Below are 19615 nucleotides of genomic sequence, written 5' to 3'. Positions count from 1 at the left end.
TACTGGCCTATACTAAATATCATCTTTGAAAACATCTGTCTATAGGCTTAAGCTTAATCCACCCGTAACCCTTCAGCCTAGGCTGTGGCATGTGAAGTGTGGTCACTCAGTATACTAGTGCTACTGTGTTGCCTTCTGCCTCAATCCTAGAATCATTAAGTTTGGAAGAGATCTCTAAGATGGCGAAGTCCATCTGTCAGCCCAACACCAACTATGTGGACCATGTCTACACGTTTTTTGAACACCTCCAGGGATGAGGACTCTACTACTTCCTTGGACAGCTTGTTCTAATGCTTTACCACTCTTTCAGTAAAGAAATTTTTCCCTAATATCCACCCTAAACCTGAATTGGTACTACTTGAGGCAAATTCCTCTGATCCTTTTGCAGTCACTTAGGAGACCAAGACCCACCTCACTACAACCATCTTTCAGGTAGCTGTAGAGACCAATAAGGTCTCCCCTCAGCCTCCTCTTCTTCAGACTAAACAATCCCAGTTCCTTCAGCTGCTTCTCTGAAGACCTGTGCTCCAGACCCTTCACCAGCTTCGTTGCCCTTCTCTGGATGTGCTCCAGCAGCTTAGTGCCTGTCTTGTAGTGAGGGGCCTAAAACTGAACACAGGATTTGAGGCGTAGCCTCACCAGCGCAGAGTACAGGAGGACAGTCATGTCCCTACTCCTGCTGTCCCTACTCCTGCTTTCTGATACAAGCCAGGATGCTGTTGACCTTCTTGGCCACGTGGCCACACTGCTGGCTCATGTTCAGCTAGCTGTTGACCAACATCCCCATGTCCCTTTCTACCGGTTGCTTTCCAGACACTCTTCCCCAAGCATCATTTCTAGGAGCCATTAAAGAAACCAGCCCATTCTGTAATGTTATGTGTAAACAGGGAATCATTTTGATTCACGTGAACCCATGAATGGTTTAGCTATCTCCCTGAGAGTATGTCTCTGAGAAAGGCGTGTGCTCTGCAATGCACTGCAGTTAATGTCTGGAGCTGGAGGCCTGAAGAGTTAGTATGAAAGCTGCTTCCCCTGAACTGTAAGTATAAGGAATGTGCTAAAACTGTAGTCAACTTTCAGAGAATTGAATGGCTGTCTGAATAGCTTCCCAGCCACCAGCTCCCCCTCTGGGAAGAAAGGATACCTTCTTATCTAGCCAGAATCTCTTTCATCTTCTAGTATTGCTAAGGAAAAGTCTAGGCTGGGAACAAGTTTTGTAACTTGGCTGAAGCCCAAGGGAGGATCCTGGCAGGCAGTACCTGTCCCTGTTGTCTGCTAACAATTCTGAGGGGTTTATTGATGCTATCTTCCTCTAAATAGTTTTGCTGCCTTTGTATCTCCTTCAAATCCCACACTGAACTAAATCAGCTTAGTGGGATGTTACTGTAGGCTAGCAGCAGAAATTTGCAACATTCCTTGTGGGGCAGCCCTGTGCCTCTGACAGACAGACAGGATCCCTAATAAGCTGGGACTCGGGTGACTTGGTAGCAGAAAAGAGATGGAGAAACCATAGCCAACTTCAGAAGAAAGGAGAGAAACAGCACTGTGCTTTAGAGAAATCTGTTAGTGAGTCAACAATAAGCAGTAATTGATTTCCCCAGAAGATATTCTTGTTTGAAGTGTCTCTAATTTGATTGTTTTTCAGAGACAAGAATTGGACTGCTGGCATCCAGGTGCAGTCTTTGGGAGAGGAAAATGCCTCTGGGGCAAGGTAGTACACAATTCTGTGATGATTGCATGCCCTCTTCCCTCCCTCTCCTTCTGGCCAGTGATATGTCACTCAGCAAGCACTGTTCCAAGAGCAGGGAAGGCCACCTTTAAAAGATACCTTGGCTAGACTTGTGGAGTTTGTTATACTAATGAGGCTTCATTAAATTGCAAGGAGGAGGACAGACCTGTCTTGATCTAATCAGAAGGGCCATTTGCTGAAGATCACACGTTGTTTTGTCAGAGCTGTTATTCGATGTAGAGCAGTGACTTAAAAGAAAGCAGACAGCTGTTGGCCTGGAGTATCAGCCAGATGCTGGCCTATTCTGATTGAATATGAACTTAAAAATCCATGTGGGAAATCTGATTTGAGAGCAGGGGGCAGTTATACAGACTAGCTGACTTGGCTTTCTTGACAGAAGAGTAATTTTTACACCATGGTCTAATTGTTGCTGAAGAAATTCTAGCAGGTGAGTGGCAGCATCCTTATTCCTTTCTGCATGGGTGGAGTTTGGTGAACAAAGCACTGTCATTCATTTGTGGAAGACATGAGAAATCTTTAGGCAGTGCTACAGGCATAGAGTTGGATAGCTTCATTTCTCTCCCTCCGCCTCCAAATGAAGCAAGAAACAAAAGGGGCAGACACGGAGTTTATTGTAGCATCAGCTCCAGACTTGCCATGTGGTGGTTTAAATCTGATCTTGAAATGACATTTCAGGGTGGGGATGTCTGCAGACAAAGAATTCCTCTTTGATAGGGAGTAATTGACTTGAAAGATGCAAATTTTAAAGATGGCCCTTTTGTGAAGTAAATACGTGCAAAGTGGTGACATAGAACTAAGTAAACCTTTAGGATGACTTCTGGGTTCAATGATAAATCTATATATCCCCTCCCATAATGCAGCTTCTTTTTTGCCCTAGTAATTAGAAATGTGAATTGTGGCTGTTTGAGTCGTGTTTCTCTGGTCAGTGCTGGCGTGCTGACTTCATCTTAAAAGTACTTAAGGATCTGAAAGTCATACTGCTTTCCCTAGTAGTAGGAGCACTAGTGCAGGTCTTCCATCTATTCTCACAGTGTATGAAAGAGTACAATACCTGCCTCCGCACTGCTCAGATTTGTTTAGAGTTATCCAGCAGTTTTGAATTTCTGTGGGATTCTTGGCCAAAAAAAAAATCCCACTTTAGTATGAATATCCATTTAACTGAAGAAGCTGCGGTTGAATAGGATTTCCCTCAAAATTAGAAGTATTTCTGTGGTCAAGTGTAAAGAAACATTAATTTCTGTAATTCCTCCTCTCCCTTTAGATATTTGTGTAACGAATAGCATGACAGAAGTGTTCAAATGCCTTGGGAGTAGGGATTTTTTTTTTTCGGATGTTTTTGTGTTTTGGTTTTGGGACATGTTGTTTCTTTTTTAGTCCATCATTCACTCCGTTGTCTTTATCTCACTCTTCTCCTTCTTCCTTTGTAAAACCAGTGCACGCAGATTCTTAGTCCAAACTTTCGTGAACTATGCATGACATTGTCATTCATCCATGTCCAAAGTTACCATTGGAGGTCTTGCAGGCTAAAACCATACTAGATTTTTGGGACGTGTATTCTGCTGTATTTTTCCTTCATTAAAAATAGGATTCAGCTTTGCGCTTTCTTGATTTCCTAGCTGCGCTTAGTATTGTGTATGAGTCTGGTTTTGCTGTGACAGTGCCTGATAGGCTATGGCTGAATCCCTCAATCCTCAGGTATGAGCAGTGTCACATCCTGCAATTTTAATTGCTATGTTCTGTACTGTCAGAACATTATACATGAGGTTTGCAAGCTGTTTTACATTCTTCCTCGTAAGTGTGTGTTTGCCTGCCTGCTGGCTGGCTGTCAGATTTGCTGTGCCTCTCCAGGTGGCTGAAGCAGCACTTGACTAATTTATCCTGGCTGTGTAGTACAGTCTGTTGTGTCCTGGAGACCCCTTGAAAGGTGGTGGAGATGTAGAAAGGCTGGTTCCCTTGAAGTTATTTTGACACAAATTCTTCAGATGCTATATCCTCTGGTGTTATCTTGAAAGGAAAAGCTAAAATTAATTGTAAGCTAGGCAGTCTTCACACCTGAAATACTAGAGGGTGAGTGAAAAGTTCTGGTCTTTCTGTAATGCAACTCCTTTTAATATTTCCTATGCAGAAGATTGCTTTTTCTGCTCCTGTTACTTTGTGAACTGTGAATACTTGGTATGAGAATCCTAAATGTTAGAACATGCAAAAGGTTGCACTTGTTTGTTTCTGAATTTCCCCTTTTCCTCCCCTCCCCGGATGTTGTAGGTGTTTGGCTCAACACTTAACCATTTCCTTCTTTGTTGTTGTTTTTGTAGACTGAGGTGTTCCTGATCAACCAGATCTTTCTTTTTAAAAAGAAACTTTGGTGGGTAAAAGATGTGCCATGGAATGGTAGCACCAAAGAGCAACACAGGATCGTCCCTTGCATTGACTAGCCATGGGTTATTTCTTCTGGTAGTTATCTTTGATACCTTTGTCTTGGAAGCACAGGCCACAGGTAAGTGAAACCCTTGCATGTGCTTCAGGGGGCGGGGGTGGGATGGGGGAAGATTTATAAATATGGAGGTGGTCTTGTATTTATATGATGAATCTGGAGATATCAGATGGCTGATATGTTTGTACACATCTTTTGGTATTCACAGAAAAAATTCCATCACTACTTGTTAAGCAGAGGGCTGTGTCTGAACTGAGTGAGTCTTGGTATTAGTGCTTGTTCTTTACCCAGTCATTTTGATTTCCCCAGCTTTTTTTACCCTCCATTCTCCCCCCCTTCACTGCAGCTGGGGGCACTCCTGTCACAAGAGTATAGACCATGCTCATGTAGACAGTGTTACTGTATGCCCTGTGGCAACTAAGTTGCCTGTAGCAACTACTTATGTGAAGTAGTTTTAGAAGCACAGACTGTCTTCTGTTCTTTGCACAGTTGATTAATCTGTTCAGTGGTTCCTTGTGTGCTGTCTGCTGACATCTTGGCATCCACTAACTGCACCCCGCTACTGTATCCTCTTTGCAGCTTGAGTTTTTCCTCTCTCCTCTCTAACTTCTTGATGTTTAAGTGCTGTGAATAATGTAAATAGCAGTGCAATAGGATGATATGTAAAATATCAGCAGAGATCAGAGGAGCTGCCTTTTAGAAATGAGTGGACGAATAGAATACACCAGATATTCACAGGATAGTAAATGATGTTAAGTATGTGCTTGTTTACCTACTATACCCTGAAATACATCTTTTCTCTCAGACCTGCCACGATGTAGTTTGTCTGTAGAAGGGTGCCTGATCATAAGTGGCATGGAATGGAAGGGATAACTTTCTGTGTTCTTGCACAGAACTTTGAAGGGGGTTAGTCCCAAAAAGGCATGCAGATTGGACTTCAGCAGCTGTTGCAATGCAAAGCAACAGCTTGCCTTTGAAAAAAAACTTCAGCTCTTGACATAAGTCTGAAGAGTCCTGTTAACACATCATGGCACCTGAAATGAAAATGTCCCATGACTGACACTTTTCAGCACCATTGAAGCTTTAATTGACCTCTCTGTGGTAGAGCAGAATAAATGTTAGTTGCCAGATGCACTCAAAGGTGAGGTGATCCTGTATGGGAAAATCTGCTGGTGCTGGAAACTGCTGGAGGAAGAGTTTATCTCCTTTTAGCATTTCTGACTCTTTGACTCAGAAAGGAGAGATTGTTGAAATTGGATATCCCAGACTTGTATGTCTTTCTGGCCTGATTTTGGCTTTGTATGTGATAAGGTGGCGGGGACAGAGTAGTGACAAATTGGCAAGGCCAGATAGTGAGAGTGGGAAAGGGACATGGTCTTTTTGGGTCTGGTCTATCCCTGTTTTTACCAGTCTTGCTGTTATTGGTGATTATGTCACTGCCTCATTTCCGATGTAGGCCTATCAGATATGCCTCCCAGGCTGGCGCTGGCGTGTACTATCCCATCTCAGTTGGAAAGTCCAATACACACTGCAGCACCTTCAACTGAGTCTGTAATCGTTATGCAAATGCTTTGTGCTGCATGGGGCTGAAGGCAGCCGCAATACTTGCAAGCCTTTTTAGTGTCTTTTTTTGAAGCATCCAGTCACATTAACAAAAGCAGTAGTTAAACATGTCAGAAGACCCCAGAGTGGTTCTGCATTGTTTCCCTTTCCTGTTCCTTTTGCTTCAGGACCTGAAACCAGCTGTGGTAAACTGATCAAGGCGGATGATCAGCTAAATAGGATTATTGTGGCTAGGCATGAACCATTTCCTGCAGGGGAAGTGAGAAAGTAAGTGCATGTGGAGGGGAGTACGAGATCATAGCAGAGGGCAAGATGTGCAGGGGATAAAATCCTGGGGGAGGGGACAGGCTTGCAGAGGAGCACTTCCATGTACAGGTTTTCTGAGAGTGGGAGGTAGCAACCCAGCTGCCAGTTGCTGGGAGGGAAGGGGATGATCAGTGATGTGTCATGGTCCAGGAGAGCTGCACCTGCAGCAGCACGCGCAGCAGCACGCCAGCCATGAGTAATATTAATAAGCAAGTCAGCTGAGAAGCAGAGAGCCAGATGGAGGGACAAAGAATAGTGGTGAGGCGCTTGGAAAAAACATCTTTCCTTCATCTTTGTCCCCCAACCACCCCACCATCCTCACTTTATTACTTTACATAGCAAAATCATTCAGAGCAGGCAAAGCAAAGCGGAGTTAACATGAAGCAAGAGATTGTAGTAAATCTCCTGGTGGTAATGCTTATCTCGAATGTGGGGCCAATGTGACATAGTCACAATTGCTATAAAGGCTGAATAATGTTCTCATGAAAAGACAGACAAGGATTGAGACAATGGCTGGCTCAGCTCTGAGTGAGAAAGCAGAGCTTGTGATTCATATGTTTAAAACCATATAATATATATTGTATTGCACTACTTCTGCTGTTTAGAAATTCTGTTTCTTGGGTTCCAGGAGACATAGAGATATATTCACATTCTGGGCAGAAGTGTGTTCTTTGCCACGTGGTTAATGCAGAGGGCAGACTAATTTCCAGTCAGCAAGCATCGGATCTGTCCTTTAGTAATAAATGGATTTTATTTATGCATGGATTTTTAAGAAAAATCTTCAGCACTGTATCTTGAACAATCTATCCAAATATCCTGAAGTGCCATGAGTATGATAAGTTGCTTAGTCACTAAGCCCACTACAGAATTTGGGGAAACTGTTCCCTTTTCGCAGGAAGATAACCATGAATATAAAAATAACTGCTGCACGTATTTTAACACAAAACAAATGCAGCATTTGGTGGTGGGCAAGCAATGAAGCTATGTCAGAAGAGGTGGATTTATGGAAACTTTAGTACTATTCAGAAATATTTCGTTTTAAGCTTTATCACTGTTGTTCCTTGTCCCTCCCCCCATCTGCCAAATTCTCTAAGATTAGCTGGGGGAAATAATGAAAGAGCGAGCAGGCAAGGGGACTTGGAAGGCAAGGATGTGAAATGCTGAGGCTTAGTTCTTTGTCTTTTCTGTTTTCTTTGAGGGTACATCTGGAATGTAGCTGACAGCCAGGCTGCTTAATAGATAAAGATGGGGAATTTTTGAAGGGTTGGAGAGGAGCAATAGCAATCACTTTTTTCTGCTTTTCTACAGATAGTGTTTCTTCTTCCTTTCTTTGTTGCTGTGGTTATTTTTTTTTTTTTAAATTTTTTTTTTTTTTTTTTAGCCCTCCCATCTCTGGGCCTTAAGGTTATTCCCAAGCTCTCAAAGGCCTTGCGTTTATATCATTCACAATGGTCCTTCTGTCTGGCCAGGCTATTTTCGGAAAGATAACAGTGGATCAGAATAAGTTGTTCATTAAATTTTAACAACATAGTCTCTAAAATACTCTGAAAGCTTCCTATCATTTGTGTTCCAAATGATGTAATCTCTCTTGGATTCATAACCGGCTCTGTCACACCTGTCAAAACATAGGTTGTGCCTTTCATTATAGATAATAACATCACCTGGTCCTGCAAGAAGCAAGTAAAGGTGTTGGTAAAAGTATTAATCAATCTGAACTAAGTCAATATCAACACCTATAAAAGAGAGAGTTTTAATATTAAGCTTTAAAAATTACTAATGATTCATTCAAATTGAAGTCCATTTATATTTAGGTGCAGCCTGATTTTTGTTGAATGGTCACATGTGAAATGCTATAAAACTAGCTGTTTAATTTTCAGAATTGCTGTTCAAGTGATAAATTGAGCTGGAATAAAGTAAAATGACTTCATTCCTGTGTGTTGTCTGTGACGCAAATGTAGCCTATCTGCTGCTTGCTGTTCTAGGGTCTTTTCAGTGCCAAGGTTATTCTGCAAAGAAGCTCTTGGATACCACTGGTATTTGTTTGCGTTGCATAGAACAGCTTGTTAGAGCACACTCCAGTCATTGAGCAGATTCAGACTCGTTCCTGTTTGTTGGGAATCTTTGCAAAGCAGAGATTTCCTTTGTCTCTGAGTGTGCATCTGAAAGGAAGGCGTTGCAACAGCTAGGGATCAATTCAATGGTCATGAAAACAAGGACACTATAACATGGGATGGCCAAGCAGAAATGTGGGGAGGTGTTGTGCATGAACAGAAGATCTTGATTCTAACATGCATGCTTCACGTAAGTGTGGATTTGGAGAAATTACAAGGTCAGACCAAAGAAGTGTGTAGTACTCCATGGAGAGACGGGGAAGCAGTTTCAAGTGCATTTCATGTTTCCTGTCTCTCTAGAGAGCCTAGAGCAGAATGGTATAGAAGAGAAGGATGAGAAGAATAATGTCCAGGCTGCAAAGGTGGCTAGGAAGCAGATGGGCTCAGACTTAGACTATTATAGTAATAATATTCACACTGTTACTACACTGATGCAGGTGATAAGCAGCTGGCTTGAAGGGGAGTTACAGGGATCTCAAGAAGCCATGCAACAGTTTTTAATTTTAACCAGTTCTAATATTTAAATGATGAATTAAAGCAAGCATAATAGCAATCCTAATTTTTCCTTTTGTCTGTCCTAGGTTCACTTGGCAAATCCAGAGGACCTGCATGTAAGTAGACTTACATTTACTACTGTACCATGAGAAATGTGTGATTTTTTTTACCGTTTAATATAAGTGGCTGTGAGAGGATTCTCATTATACTTTTCTTGTGTTAGGTTGAGATCCATCTCTATGCCCCGTTTCATTTTGCCCCTTGTGCTTGGGAAAGATGACTGCCCTCAGTTTGAGAGGGAGATCAGCTTCCTATGTTTCACTGTGCTTGAAGAGATTGCTGTACCTTTTATAGTGTTAAATCTCAAATAACTCAAGGAAAAAAAAAACCAAACACAATTAAAATGCAAAGAGAAATGCTGCTTGCGAGTTTTACGAGACTGCCTAAGTGGACATTGAGGGCAAGCTGACACAAAAATCTTTTACCTTTAATCAAGAAAGGTGAACATCTCATCACAGAGCAGGACTATATATTCCGTTGGATACTGCTGCTTTTCATTTCCTGTGCTTAGAAAAAGCGTAAAATCTTTCCTATGTGCATATTATGAATGTACGTAACTTTGGGAGGAACTGGGAAGCGTATTTGGCTTCTGTATCTGTTCTAAACATTATAAAATTTTGTGTAAAACCTTGTAGAAAACTGAAATGTGATTGATCACAGATTTAGTCTGAACTTTCCCCTCTCCTCCAAAAAAACAGAACACAGGAACAGAATCTGAGAGGAATGGATTCATAATGAAGTATTTAAAGGTATTCGAAGGGAATTTTGCCACTTAACAATGTTTGGTCTTCGGAGAGTGGGAACTGGGAGAAGAGCTGATGGAATCCTCTGACTTTTGCATTTTTATCCAATGCCTGAATTTTTCTGCTGGCAAGACTGGTATCACCTACACCTGTTATTAAGGGGCTTTCAGTTCTTGGCCATGATTGCTAGAAGGAAAATGAGCTGCTTTAACTTGAGGTGTCTGGTCCAACTCACCTTAGTTTCTTGGAATAGGGTGAGAAGGATGGAAACTGCTAGGAGCTTCGCTGTAGAGGAAAGCAGGAGGGGTGTTGAATTGCATGGTTTGTTCTTCAAGAAAAAGCATTTGTGAACTTCAGTCCAGGGTCTGACTCATCACCACCCTGGTGTCCCTTGATAACTGCTGCCTGCTATGTCGATGGATACAGATTTATCTCTTTTCGACAGCTTCCTTCTGTCACTAAGTATTTCCTCTTTATCTGCTTGAGCCAGTCATTTGGGAAGAGTTTGGGTTTGTTCCTAGTGTCATGGGAAAAGTCTTGAAAGCAGGACAGTAGAAGGTTTGCTTGGTATCACCTTGTGCCATTTGACAATTTCTTTGCTGCTTCTGTCTGTTTTGAGTCCTGAACTGGTTACCATTGCAACTGAGGTGTTATGTTTTTATGGTATGTTGAGTGTTTTTCATCTGTGCAACCCACGTCTGCCATTGCTTCTCCAGCCCTTAGGTTTAACTGTAGTAGCACAAGCAGTTACCACCTCCTGTTCATGCTGCCGGCTGTTCCTGACTCTGCAGTAGGGGTAGCAGAACAAAAGGTGTATTTGCTCTGGAGCTGTAGCAAACTTCAGCTTAGGCTGCTACTGCAAATACTGCTGGAATAACTGGTTTGTGGTATGTGAAGCTCTGAGGTTGATGTTTCTTCAGCATGATTACATGGGTTATAAGGGGGAAACAAGTGGTAGGGCAAGATGGGTAGCTGAAGACTGCTGAGTCTTCAACGTTTGTGGCTGAATCTGTCAAGGCTCTGTTTGAAACCCAGCAGTCTGTCTCTGAAAGAGGATTGCTGAAACACTGCTGGTAACAAGCTGCTGACAGTCAAAGAGAGAAGGCGGGGTGCTGAAGGCACTTGGAACAGCAAGCTCAGAAATGCTTGTACCTTCATGAGAGTAGCTGGAACTCAGTGACAGGATTGGCAGTCTCAAGAAGTTGTACCTGCTTATCTGTGAGTGCTGATCTGCATCTAAAAAAAGCATTTTCCTTTTAATGAACTGAAATCTCTGGGGATTGTTCATCTTCCTTTGCAAGCAATAATTCCCCTGAAGCTTTGCCTCTGTGAAGTGTTGTATTGGAGTTGGAGGACCGGTGAATTGCTTGCTTCCATACTCCATGTGTTTGAAGAGATTTTGAAGTGTTACCCCTTGGGTATGGGGCCTCTTAGATGAGTTGTAGGATATGCTAGGTGAATTGGGATAGAGGGCTAACAAAGGATCTTTAAGATCCCAGAGGCTCAGCGTTTTAGGTTTATCTAGCCAGTTACCTTAATTCAATGGAGAAAAATCTTTCTTGTTTGAGAGCAGAAAGAAACATTGCTACTGCTTGAGATATGCCTTTGTCGGTAAAGGGAGAAGCATATCTGATATGAAAAACGTTGCTTTACTGTAGAGTGAGAGAAGCAGCTCTGGTGAACATTGTCTTGAATTTTCAGCCCACAAACTGGGAAGAAACATGGTAGGCCTGGCACATGGAGAGCTGTAACCAGAAAGCCAGAGGCTGCTGCTGCTTTCCTGCCTTGAAGGGAACATTTTCTGTGTCCTTAAAAAAAGACCAGCTTGGTGTATAATGACTTTTATGTTATTCGTACCCTTAGGTTCCCATAAAACAATCCATCAGAAAGAAAATAAAACTATTTTATGATCTTGATGATTTTGTTGTTCAGGCAACTTTACATTTTCTTCTGCTGCTTTTTCAGCAGAAATGTCAGCTGCTGAGAGAACAGGCGAAGGTTTTCTGTTTTAGGTAAAACTAGAATGTCTTGAAAGAAGTGGAGCTATCTGGAGAGTCTTCAGGCATAGGAAAAGTTTAGAAGTGAGTAGAGGTTTGTAGGAAGGTTGTAGAATAGATTGAAGATGGATGAGGATCAGAGGAGAATAAAATTCTAGGAAGGAGAGGAGAGGGACATAGGAGTACAGCAAACCAAGAAGGTGAAGTTTTCCACAGGTAGAGTTGTGAAAAAGATCCTAGTGGTTTAAAAAGCCAGTTAGTGGCTTTGTGGTTAAGTAGTGTAAGTCCTGAAAGAAGGCAGTGTTTTAGTTATGCAAGCAGATCAGAATGGTTGCGAATAGGATGGCCTTGGGAGGGAGGACTCTAGTAGAAATGTATGTGTGTATGTTTACTTTTTTAATAGTTAGGTAAGAGTGTCTTAATGCAGGAGGATGCAGGATATGTCTTTACATCATCAGGCTTTTGAGGCTTTTGTGTATGCAACAGTACTGATTAATGAGTACTGACAGAGATTTTATGAACTTGAAGTTTCAGTGTGTGTGCCTTGCAGGGACTGAAGCTTCAAGGCAGGAATCTTCTCAAGGCAGGAGCAGAGCATGATGAAGATGCCAGTTACTGGAGCACTGTCTGTGTGTCTGCCTATGAGTGCTTTACTTCTTAACAGGGAACCTTGTGGGGAGAGAAACTGTGAAAGACCATATAGCAACTGCATGTGAAACAAAACATAGGCAGGATTTTCAAATGGAAGCTACTGCTACGTTTAGGGAAGTATCTGTGACTTTCTCAGAAAGTTCTGCTTCTCTTAGTTTATGTTGAGTTTATAGTTAAAAGCTGCTTTGCTCTTCACTCGCCTCCTGCATTTGTTTGGCTGCTACACTTGTTTTCCTGTAAACAAGATAAACCTATTAAAGCTGCTAGACCCTTGTCAACACCAGAGTGTCACTCCCTGATCATGGTGATGCTTTGCAGGTGAGGTTTGTGTATCACTGTATGTGTGGAATGAAGTTATATCTGAGTGGGTTAGGATCTCTGGTGCTGTCTCTGTTCTGGATTTATCTCCAGGAGAGACTTAGCTGATGCATTTACTGAGCTAGACTTCACTTTTTGAATCGCTGGAGGAGATGTACTGTTCTGAGAGAGCTGAGCTGTATTGGTACAGGATCCTTGTTCAATTTTGTGTTGCTGAAACGGTAGTGAAACAAGTAGTTGGCAAGTTCCATCTGAGGCAGATGACAAGGCTGGTAGACAGGCACTGTTAGCCCACTTCTGCTGTGTGGGAAGGGAAGAGCATGCCGTGGTGGCTGGATCACTGACTACTGGCATAAGGTGATGGCTGTGGTGGGTGAACACACTTGAAGTGCAGTGTGGGTGCTGTGAGAAGTTCTGCCTCCTCTTAGCACCCTGAAGAACTGACTGCCTCTTGACACATGCCTCCCACTGGGGAGACTCCTTGTGTCCTGTTTCAGAGTGCTGTTTTTCATTTATTTTTTCCTGTCAGTGTTGCCTTAGTCATCTTCAGTCCCATTTTAACCAGCTTTTTCCAGTCATGAGCTGATCCCATGCAAGAGTTGAGTCTTTGAGTGGCAATGGAATTACTGAATAGTGGAAAGGAGACACTGCAGCCTGTCATCTGGTGCACAGGTAGGGTTGCTTTTAGCATCCTTGATTCATGTCAGTAAACCCAAGAGAGACTGGTGGAAGCTGCTGTTAGAGGTGTTGTGAGAAGGTTCATTCTCACAATCAGGGTGAGCAGAAACTTAACTATTTTACTGCATACCTCTGGCCACTTGCCACTTGTCTGAGGCAGGTCAGGAGTATTTCATGCTTGGCCACGCTGGGTGCTACAGTGATTTGAGAGGATGAAAATGAATGTCTGTTCTGCATCCTCTGACAGCAGGGAATCATCTACCACTAAGTCTGTTTCCATCCTGCCGAACTCTTAACTTAATTAGTTGCTTTAAATGGAGGGAATTTTTCTCCTGACATTGGTTAGTTGCGCCCAGGGAGGGTGTGTGCGGATCTGCAGCTTTGGTGGTTTTCATTTAACAATTATCTGGGTTTGGTGGCAGCATTTCAAAGCTGTTTGTCAGTGTGCACGCTATAGTAATAAAACTAAACACATCTACCTCTCCAGAGCAGCATCTCCCTTTCCTTCTTTCTGTGGCAATAGAGGCTGGCCTCCTTGTTAGATACAGATACTTCTCTCTAGGTAGGAGTTGAAACATCTAAGCAGCAATGGAATGAACGAACTTTCAAGGTGAAGTAGTTCCTGTTTCTTTTCCAGCAGAGAGATGGTGGCTCTTATGTACTATTTATATAGCATTAGAGTAGCTTCACCCGATCTCACAGAGAAGGAGGAACTGCTGTAAATGGAGCAGTGCTTGTGAATGGCAAATGTTATTTCAGTCTGTAGCTTGCTTTTCTAGTTAAGCTGTATTTCACCTGGTGTAAAGCTTACCTTGATTTACTTCTCAGCCATTGTAGTGGTGATCTCCCTTTTCTCCTGTAGTGGGAAACCAGCTCAGAGATGGTAGGAAATAGTAAGTTGTAGGAAACTAAATTTTTTTTTTTTTTGCAGCAAATCCTGTAATATTTAAAACGGAATAATTACTTCAAGTTGGTTTTCTGTGGTGATTCCCTGGCTGGTATCAGGGGCAATGAAAACTGAGCACTAAATTGAAAACAAAACTCAGAAGCCCTCTGGTAGCCATCTGTCAGTTGTTACATGTCGCGTGGTGGCAGGATGAAATTTGTGTTGCCTCCTCTGGTCTCTGATCTCTCCACAGCAAATAATTTCAGTTGCTTTTGTAGGGACGTTGTGTTCTTCATCCCTTTGGAGTAGCTTTCTTCATGGGAGGGATTCTTCCCTTAGCCTGAGCTGGTTCCTGGCATTGTGAGGATAGATGTATTTATGTTGATTAGTTTCTTTGAGACGTGATTTCCTGTAGCAATACCTGCTGTGCCCAGTCTGACCAGCTGTAACATTTTTACTGTCATGCGATTGTTTAGCAATAGCAAGAGAGCAGTTGGGGACCTTTTGCTTTGCATTTTTTCAAGTCTTCCTCAGGCCCATCTTTGTCCTCGCGTGTGTGTGCCTGTTTGCGGAACACAAGGCGTGGTGTACAGCTGCTGCGCCGCGGGCCCCCCGCCCCACATGCGTGAATTCATCAGCTTGATCTTTCCACCCCTGTTCCTGGGGAGGGTCGGACGGCAGCTGCAGCTCTTGTCAAGCATGATGCTGGGCAGGGAGCTTTGGGGAGGACAGTTACAAAAGGCCCAGCTTAAATTGTCTGTGTAAGGGCACAGCAGAGGCTCTGTCACCCAGACCCCACTGCTTGTCTTCTGGTGGTATGGTTGTAATGACATTAGCATTTCAAAAAGGGGATTACCATAGCTCGCAGGTTCTGAGGGGAGAGTACTTTGGCTGTTACTTGAAAAGCTGCTTTCTGGCTATCTCTGCTTTCTTTTTTCCCCCCGCCTGCTTGTGAATCCTAAAGGGTTGGAGAAGGTGGTCACACCGTGTCAAAAGTGGATTGGTGCTGTTGCAAGGAAACTTATTGGCTTATTGGCCTAAATGAGAGCTGGTAAAATGTGAAGTTCTTGCTGCTGATAGCATCTGTTTTTGCTGATTTGAAGTGACTGAGAATTTTCTAATGGAAGAGTTAAATTAAAAAGAGTGTCTTGGGATCACAGCTGTATGCTAGAGAAGCATCCTGAAGTCACACTTACAGTTTTGCCTTATGTATTTCAACCAAAAAATATGGCCAGCACACGCATCCTATTAATTCACTGCCTTCCAGGTCTCTTATGGTAAAAAAAATGCTTTCAGTGCCCAGACATAGGATTTCAGGGTGGTTCCTCAGAAAGAAATGGTTGTATTTTTTTACTAAGGCTTTGTTTAATAACAAATTCCTTAAGTGAAACTTAATTACATATTCTTGCAAATTTGTTGCAGTATCCTCCCTTTGGATCCAATTCTGCTGCTCTTTTTTTTTTTTTTTTTTAATCAGGTTAACTTTCCCTTTGCAGTGTTGTTTGTGTTGGAAACTTGCGTAAAGACCCTACACAAACTGGGCTCTAAAGGAAAATCCGTGTAGTTGTGATCTTCTCTACAATTCCATTAGCTGAAGAAATGATGGGTCAGGCCAGGCAGAGACAGCTCATCCCTGGGACAAGAAAGCAAAAGGAATTGTCTTGTTTGCCTACCAGAGAGAGGCAAGAATACTTTGTGCAACCTCTTCAACCATGTATGGCCCTAAAATTAGGAGCTGACCCACGGTGTCCAAAATAGGATCCTTATTTACACATCTATCTATAAACTTAAACAGGGATGTATTTTTTTAAGCATCAGATGTTTGATTGAACTGCATTGAAACTGGAGCTCATGGCTGCCCCATGCCTCAGAGCTCGATGGAAACCACAGTGTGACAGAGCTGCAAGTTGCTACAGTCACTCTGTTCTGTCCTCTCCTCTTTTTTTTTCTGTTTTTGCAAGTGTGCCAGCAGATAGAGCTATGCAAATCTGCCAGCTGCCTCTTGGGAAGTTAGTCACTAAATCGCTGTACAACCAGTTCTGGAGTAGGCTTTTGAATTTGTTAAATTTCGCTATCGTGCATCTTTATGCCTGCTGGCTTTGACATGTGTGAGTTTCTGCATCCTCTAAACACCTTTTCTGGTAGTGATGATAGAAATTAAACACTCAGTGTGAGGGTGGCAGCAGGCTGGTGAAAAAGTAAAACAGTAAATCTGAAAACCTAGGAACTAAAGAATGCAGGAAATAACAGTCAGCCTGGTTTATGAGAGGCTGATTGAATTTTAGGTTTACTGGGGGGGAGCCCTCTGTCATTCTTTCCAATTTCAGGGACATTACTGTTTTAAGGCTTGCAAAAGACAGATAAGGGCAGCAAAAAATAGAGTGAATAAGTGCTGGTCATAACATTTAGTGGGATAAGAGCATTTGGAATTATTACAGAGTAAGAGGAGGGAAGCATGAAGGAGAAAGGAGATTTATTTCACTTGCTCCCTGTTTGGGTTAATGAATTTAGTTACTTGGAAATAGCTAGTAGCAAACTTGTGGGTATTTTCAAATGTACTTTTAACAAGACTGCAAATTTTAAAAGAGGAGGAGGCAATTCAGTTAAAATAATTGAGGTTATGAGTAAGAACTTAACTGCTGAATCCCCTGTTGTAAGTGCTTTGTGCCTATAGATGTTTAGAGAACTGAATTAATGTCTCTGATGTACCAGGAGGGAAGAAACCAGGACAAGAAAATACAATTCTAAATGCAGGGAAGCGACTGAGATACCAGCTTTCAAATAGATCCTTATAATAAAGTTGTTCTTTCTTTTGTTCCTGTCAGCGTAAAATAGACACGAATGTGGAAAGGAGATGTCTGAACAGAGTAATGGGATTCTGTGTAACAAGCAGCAAGGGTGCATGATGTGGGAGAAAGAAGATGGGGCACAATACCAGAAATGAAGAGCTTTGTATAATAAAGCTTGTCAGAAATTCTTCTTTCTTGACAGTATAGTTTGATTTCCACTAAATTGTTTGCTCTTTTGTCAGCTTAAACTGTTTTTTATAAAGTGATATGGCAGCTAAGCAAGTAAATAGCAAAGAAAAACAGCATTGCATCTTCTGGAAATTAGGGAAGATATCTGGTGGGATGGCTATGATGTCAGATACAGTTAGCATCAAATGAAATTTTCCAAAGTGCTTGTGTCTCACTGATCATCAGTTGGGAGAGGATGTCTCAAGTCATGCAAGCACTGCTGAAAATTTTACACAGTGCATTTAACAATCTGAAAGAGGGAGTTAGTATCCTATTGCTTAAATTTGCAGCCAATAGAGTACTAGAGAGCTGCAAAATTCCTTCCATAAGGACTGAGTAACATGAGATTACTCTGACTTACAGAGGAACACTTGGAAATCCATGAAGAGAGAATGAAGCTAACTTTCTCCAAAGTTTACTTGACTAGTAAATGAATTGAGACAGTATGTGGAAGAAGGCAGGAATCCATTCCCTTCAACAATTTGTAGTGGTGGCAGCCCATTTAGATTTGTTTCAAGAAGTCATGGTAGAGCCGTACTCCTTCTAGTTTCCTCTTGGCAGGTATGTACCCCCAGACAATGCTAATTATCTGTACTAAAAGTCTGCCAGCAGAAAAAGAGAGCTTTGTATTTCCAGCTTATCCAGTTCTGTGATGAGAACAGATGTATTACCGGAGGTGGCTGGGCCCCGAATAATTATGGAGCGGAGCTTAGTTCTTTAGCTTCAATTCTAGCTGGGAAGATGCTTCTGTGTTCCCAGTTTGTCCACTAGCAACAGGCTTTTCTGATATCTCAGCATCAGCCCCAGTGTGAGGGCTCCCCAGACCATCATTTATTAGAAAATAGTATGCTGAATTCAGCAGTTTTATGGAGCAATGGTGAGGCAGTTTCTTGTGGTTTCTCTTAGTGATCCTTTTCTTTTTTTTTTATTCAAGTCATTAAGGGGAGCATTTAAAAGCAATATGCCGTGGCTCGGTCACTCTCCTCATGGAACAAGTGCTTCCCTGCACTGGAGACAGTAGAGATGCACTAGAACAAGGCTACCTCTTGCAAAACCATCCTTCCTGTCCCTATGGGCTACTGCAGCCCTGGAGATCTGCTTGACTATCACATAGTTCCATTTGTGCAGGTATTTTGCACTTCTAGACAGGAGCTGTCTTCAGTCTAGTAGCCTGTGATTGCTGAAGAGAGTTTACACATAATGTTCCCATTGCTGTGAAACTTGTTTTTGAATGCTTTGACCATCTTTACTGAGGAGTGATGAGTCCCTTAATATGTACTAATTTTGTACCTTGTGACACATGACCTCCTTCCAGAATGGAGCATTACAGGAAAAACTCCTTTTCCTGGAGCTTTTTGCAGAGTTTAGGCTAGAAATCTGTTGCCAGTAAATGTGCTAGACTGGGATTAGAAGTTTCCAAGCAGTGATCTTCAGAACACATAATAATAGTCCATGTAGTTCTGCCTGCCACATGATGACAGCTTCTTACTTTCAAACTGCTTTAATTGTATTAAAAATGAGCTTTAAATGTATTTTTGCTTTCCAGTGCAAGCAGTTTCTGTAATTGACAGAGGTACGTGCCCCTGAAATAGAAAGTATATGATCACAAATCACCTTTGTTATGGAGGAATGGTCTTGTTTAAATGTTTTACACACTGGGATATTTTTCATTGCTGATGAGTTTAAGAGGAGCAGGAAGGGGTAATTTCAAAACCCACAGCTATTAAGAGAAAACATGGTTGCAGTTGGATAGCCTGCTCTTCCCAGATGAGTTACTGCAGAAGGGACACTAGGGCTGGCAGCGTAGTTGTTGCAGGATAGTGCGAGTTCAATGTCTTTCCAGAGCAGCAGAAGAGAGACTGTGACTTGGTTTCTGTTTACCCTGTGAGCTAAAGACTAAATATCGACTGGCTGATTGTCTCTTCTTCCCTAAGACTAAGAGTGACTTTGACAACTTTGATGTGCAATAACTGTGGTTTGTATTCATGGCTTTACATTCTGATGCAGTAGAGACAGGACTATGAAAGTATATCGTGGTATTTAATATGACAGACACCTCTGCCCACCTCATTAGTGAAGGGAATTTTCCCTTTCCTGCTCAGCCATACTGACTAAGAAGAAAAATGGAGAGAAAAATAAAAATCTAGTGTCGTAATCAAGGTGACCTTTCCCAGGGCTCAGGAGGCCTTGTCCTCTTTGTTCTCAGGCAAGATATGAGGAAGAAGAGGGTGGAGAAGAGCAGCAATTTGTCTTTTGGGGAATACCCTCCTTTTCTAGACATTACATTCTGTTTATGCTTTGAGAGAAGTCACCTTTACTCATGGTAGATGGTTGGTGCAGTATAATGGTGTGTCTAGCCACCAAATGGGTTTTTGCAGTATTGCAGCATCCATTTAACAACTGAGAAACTATTTCAAGGTTTGTTGTTAAGTAACACCTTGAGAGAATGAAAAAAATCAATTTGTTGGCAGTGCTAGGTCTTGTACATATGTTTTTAAAAACGACTTTGAAATCCCCGGACAGCTGGTGAAAAAATGTAATCCAGAGGTTCTGGGAAAGGGCTTTTTGTACTGTGATCCTAATAGAAGATCCTCTTGTGAGGTTTTAGA

At 42.2% G+C, this 19615-nt stretch overlaps 1 protein-coding gene across 5 annotated transcripts in view; it reads left to right on the top strand.

Annotated features, from left to right (window-relative positions):
- The window catches only part of SUSD6 (sushi domain containing 6), an 85033-nt gene that overhangs the window by 33939 nt on the left and 31479 nt on the right, over nt 1-19615 (top strand). For 3 of the 5 annotated variants that reach the window (XM_054068240.1, XM_054068237.1, XM_054068239.1), the window contains 2 exons: nt 4063-4244; nt 8743-8772. In XM_054068240.1, the coding sequence (XP_053924215.1) occupies nt 4124-4244; nt 8743-8772 (151 nt within the window). In that variant the 5' untranslated portion in view covers nt 4063-4123. Of the gene's footprint in view, nt 1-1645; nt 1712-4062; nt 4245-8742; nt 8773-19615 lie in introns of all 5 variants that reach the window. The other 2 variants (XM_054068238.1, XM_054068241.1) reach the window with 1 other exon arrangement.

The sequence above is a fragment of the Cuculus canorus genome, chromosome 5 (assembly GCF_017976375.1).
Source record: "Cuculus canorus isolate bCucCan1 chromosome 5, bCucCan1.pri, whole genome shotgun sequence".
NCBI classification, from domain to species: Eukaryota; Metazoa; Chordata; class Aves; order Cuculiformes; family Cuculidae; genus Cuculus; species Cuculus canorus.
Note: the sequence above shows the minus strand (reverse complement) of the source record. Positions and strands in the feature narration are given on the sequence as shown.